The sequence below is a fragment of the Natator depressus genome, chromosome 9, assembly GCF_965152275.1.
Source record: "Natator depressus isolate rNatDep1 chromosome 9, rNatDep2.hap1, whole genome shotgun sequence".
In the NCBI taxonomy this organism is placed as follows: domain Eukaryota; kingdom Metazoa; phylum Chordata; order Testudines; family Cheloniidae; genus Natator; species Natator depressus.
Genome location: NC_134242.1, coordinates 53,948,444 through 53,953,126, shown reverse-complemented (window position 1 = coordinate 53,953,126; position 4,683 = coordinate 53,948,444). Strand labels below are relative to the sequence as shown.

The 4,683-nt window shown below is 46.0% G+C and overlaps 1 protein-coding gene across 1 annotated transcript; it reads left to right on the top strand.

Annotated features, from left to right (window-relative positions):
• The first annotated feature begins 456 nt into the window (after positions 1–456).
• On the top strand, positions 457–4,225 carry GAL3ST2 (galactose-3-O-sulfotransferase 2). The gene is made up of 3 exons (XM_074963262.1): positions 457–477; positions 1,657–1,905; positions 3,401–4,225. Exons 1-3 carry the CDS (start codon positions 457–459, stop codon positions 4,223–4,225), a joined length of 1,095 nt encoding a protein of 364 aa, XP_074819363.1.
• The last annotated feature ends 458 nt before the right edge of the window (positions 4,226–4,683 follow it).

Genomic DNA, 4,683 nt, shown 5'->3' with positions numbered 1-4,683 from the left:
TTAGCTTGTGACAAGCTGGGCTGTAAATCTACCCGTCGCTGGCCTTCCATGCACTAACCTTGTGTGGGCCATGCACTGGCTTTCCGGTGGGGGGAGCTCAGTGGTTTGAGCATTGGCCTGCTAAACCCAGGGTTGTGAGTTCAATCCTTGAGGGGGTCATTTAGGGATCTGGGGCAAAAATTGGGGATTGGCCCTGCTTTGAGCAGGGGGTTGGACTAGATGACCTCCTGAGGTCCCTTCCAACCCTGATATTCTATGAACTGGCCATGTGGACCCTGCTGATGTGAACTAGCAGTTCCCTAGTGCACTACTGCCTTTTCAAAGTGGGGTAGCTCCTCTGATTGCCAGACACTGGGAATGGCCGACAGAGGATGAATCACTGGAAATTGTCCTGTTCTGTTCAGTCCCTTTGAAGCACCTGGCACTGGCCACTGGCAGAGACAGGACACTGGGCTAATGGACCATTACGCTGACCCAGTATGGCTGTTCTTATGTTTGTATCAGATTGCAAAATGGAACTTTAGTGAGTGTCAGCAGGGTCCACACAGACAGTTGCGTGCAGCAGGCTAGGGGGACAGATTTACACCCAGCTTGCCACAAACTAAACATTTATGTAGACAAGCCCTCAGTTACAAAGAGTGGCAGGAAATTTGGTGTGGTTCGAATTGGGAGGACATTACATTTTATTTTGGACTCACTGGATCTCTGTTTCTTTTGCAGGCATTCCAGAATCCTGGGGCTATGGCTGGGAGTCATTTTTCTAGCTGGGTTCTTCCATATGAAAGGAAATGTCATCTCGTAAGTCCACTTTCTACGGTGATAGAACGAGTAAGAAGAACTTGCCATGTGCCCCATCTGTGCAGGGGCAGCAAGATGATCCATCATATCTTTATATTTTTGGATTGCTAAATGTAGCCCTAAGCACAGAGACTAGGGCTAGGATTTTCAAGACTGGGGGCCTAAAGTTGGGCTCCTAAATTCATATCTAGCACCTAAATAAGTGACCTATCAACAGTGTAGAGCATCTAGCAGCTGGGAGTAGCTGCAACAATACTAACAAAGCAAGGGGAGTGAGCAGGAGAAGCCAAAGCCCCTCCCAACCCCCTCAGTAACAAATAAGCTGATTATTGTGTGGAGCTGAAAGAGCCATGCAGACTGGCATTCGGAGCTAATGAGGGCAGAAGAGGGGTGTGGCTCATCTGTGCTTTTTAGAACTACAGACAAAGTGCTGGATCTTTAGCTGGTGTCAATTGCCATAGCCCCAGTGACTGCAAGGGAGCAATGCCGATTTACACCAGCTGGGGATCTGGTACATTGACTTCAATAGAGCTATGGCCAATTTACACTAGTGGGGGATGTGGCCCATTGACTTCAATGAGGCTATGCTGATTTATGCCAGCTGTGGAATGGGCCCATTGAGTTCAAGGGAGTGATGCTGATTTATTCCAGGTGTGGATCTGGCCCCAGTTAGCCTAAGGAAGGGTAGTTCAGGTTAAACTTTGGCGGCTCTTTGGAAAAGTAAAGTGAGAGGGCCAGCAGGGTAGGAAATGGCAGGGGAAAGCAGCACTGTCAGGTGAAAGAAATGGATTACAAAACTAGAGAAAACATTTCCCATGTGCTTTAAGTTCATACAGAGTGTGGGGGTTTTCCACCAAGCACCTGAGACCCAGTCACCCCCAGACGAACGTGATGTTTCTCAAGACCCACAAAACTGCCAGCAGCACCATCATGAACATCCTATTCCGGTTTGCAGAGAGGCACAATCTGACCCTAGCCCTTCCTGCTGGCCAGAACTACCACCTGGGCTACCCTCATCGCTTCATGGCCCAGTTTGTAGAGGGATTTAAAACCATCGGAAAAAGTTACAACATCATGTGCAACCACATGAGGTTTAACCTCCAAGAGGTGAGATCCTGGGCAGTAGCAGTTGGGGAGGCATCCTGTGAAATGACTGTGGTGCTGTTATTGTCAGGGATCCTAGTTTTCCATGATAAAAACCCAAAATTCTCCAATAAAAAAACATAGAAATCCATGTTTTTCCATGATTAAAATGAAATGCTGAACTTTAGTTACCCTGGCCACAATACATATAGGTATCAGTTGAACACAGTGTTTTATTGATATATTTACAATTTTAAAGCAGGCCTGCAGTCAGAGCCCTGGCCATTCTCCTGATTATCTGAATTTTTGATGATCTGATCTGGTCTTGGTACTAATTAGATTAGCTAATCGGGGTTCCACTGTATATATTTTTATTTTCTCACAACTGTAAAAACTAAAGATTCTCTGTAAAAATGCAAATTCCATGTTTTTCCGTGTCAACCAGATATCTAGGATCCCTGGTTATTAGCTAGCACTAAATATCACTCTGCAGAGGCCTTTCCCTTCATGAAGCGCATTGCAATTAGCATGTAAAATGTTTTCTGAGTTAAGAATTAGTATGTTGGCCTTCAATCACAAAGCCCACAAGTACTGGAGAATGGCCATCGTTAGCTGGTAATCGCTCTAAGAATCTTAGGACTGACAATTATTTATAAAACAAACAAATGAGACTGGAGTTACCTTGTTTGGCTCAGGGAGGACCCTTTGCTTTGGAAAATAGAGAGTCAACTTCTAGGCCTGGCCATGATCTCTCTGTCTTTCTCTCTTCTTGATAGTGTAACTGGGGGTGAAATCCACTCCATGCTAACAAATCCCAAGATTCAGACTCTATATGGAGGGCACAAGGAGCGATTTGGGAGGTGAAATCCACCCTTCACCAAGGGCCAGAGTGCAGGGTTTGTTGCACAGCCCTCTTCCCACAGCTACTGCTCCAGCCAATGGTCTGGAATAACAGCCACAGTCTCACTGTAGCAGTTGGGAAAATCACTGGGTCTACGTAAATGTGGATCTTCACCCCACCACTGGCCTGAACCCAATGTGTCCTTCAGCATCAGCCAAGTGGGGCTGGCCTTGAGTCCACGTCCATGGTGTTTAGGGGAGCACAGGTAATTGGGGTACCATACCCCTCTGTGATTGTTCAGCTAGAAAACCCCTCATGCAGCCCAGGATAAAAGGCCAAACTATTCACTCAGCCCTAACAGGAATGAGAGAGCTCCCCTTTCATATGCTTACTGTACTTACCATGTGTGCTGGTGTAGCTATAGCAGAGTTGGCAAGCCTTCCTAACATAGAGAGAGAACTGGACCAGTTGCCTACAACCTGTCAGTAGAGTGCTTGTACTTAGACTTTCCCACCATGACTATGTTTTAACCCCCTGCAAATGACCTACACTGTGCTTGTTCTTTTGGCCTGTTTACCCTTCAAGTCAAGTAGGAGCCATTTTTGTACCACAAAACCTCTCCTGTGCATAAGCAAGAGATACATTAATGGCCACATTGTGCTGTCTTCTTATAAACAGGTCCGAAAAGTAATGCCAAACACCACCACCTACTTTTCCATCCTGAGAAACCCAGTTTCACTGATGGAGTCCTCCTATGCCTATAATAAATTTTTTACACCAGCATTTAGAAGATCAAAGGATGTGAATGAGTTTCTGGCATCTCCATGGACATATTACAATATGAGTGAATGCACAAACAACATTCATGCGAGGAACTACATGTGGTTTGACTTTGGCTATGACAACAACGCAATGGACACTGAGGACTACGTTCAGAGTGTCATAGCGGAGATCGAACAGGCTTTTCAGCTGATGTTGCTAACTGATTACTTTGATGAGTCCATGGTCCTGCTGAAGGACACTTTGGGCTGGGAGCTGGACGATGTGGTTTACTTCAAGCTGAATTCCCGAAGCCAGGACACTATCAAGAGCATGACCCCTGAGAGCAAGGAAAAGGTAAAAGAATGGTGCTCATTGGACTGGAAGCTCTACCAACACTTCAACAGAACCTTCTGGAGGAGAATTCAGGAGACAATAGGGCTAGAAAAATTGGATCAGGAGGTGAATCTCCTGAGAATGAGACAAAAGGAACTTATGGAGCTGTGTCTCTTGGATCCAGTGCCAATAGACAAGAAAAAGATCAAAGACAAAAAACTTCAGCCCTTCCAGTCAGGGCGTGCAAATATTCTGGGCTATAATCTTAAAGAAGACATGGCTAATGAGACTCTGAGAACCTGCCTGAGACTGATCCTGCCTGAGCTTCAGTATATGTCATATCTGTATGCTCATCAGTTTCCAGAGAAGAGGAGGAAGAGCACAGCTTTTCCCTTGTGGCTGAGGTGACAGTGTTGGTGGATTGTTAATATCACCCACAGAGCAATAATGCTTATAACATTCCTATCACCTTGTTCATGTACCTCCCAGAGATGTGTTTACATTTTTGTGGCCCAGTGGAGTTAACCCATGAAATTTCCTTACAGAGTTTTCAGATCCGGGAGTGGGGTGGGGAGACAGAAGGGGTGTGGCAGGAACACAACACTCCCCAGCTGACTCCATTTGCCATATGGTTCCCTGGATGTCTTTGCTTGCTCCAGCCTACACCAGGGGCTGGGCTGGGGTGAAGTTGGCTAAAGAACCAGGGAGCTGTGACTGGTTCCCTAACCACCTACTGTCTCTGCTGCACAGAGCAGATACTGGCCTTTCCTCTGTGGGTGAAATACTAGTTTAAATCACAGCATCAGGTTTAGTAAAAATACCTGCACTGATCTTGTTGTAAATGGAAAATACTGCAGAGAAGTGAC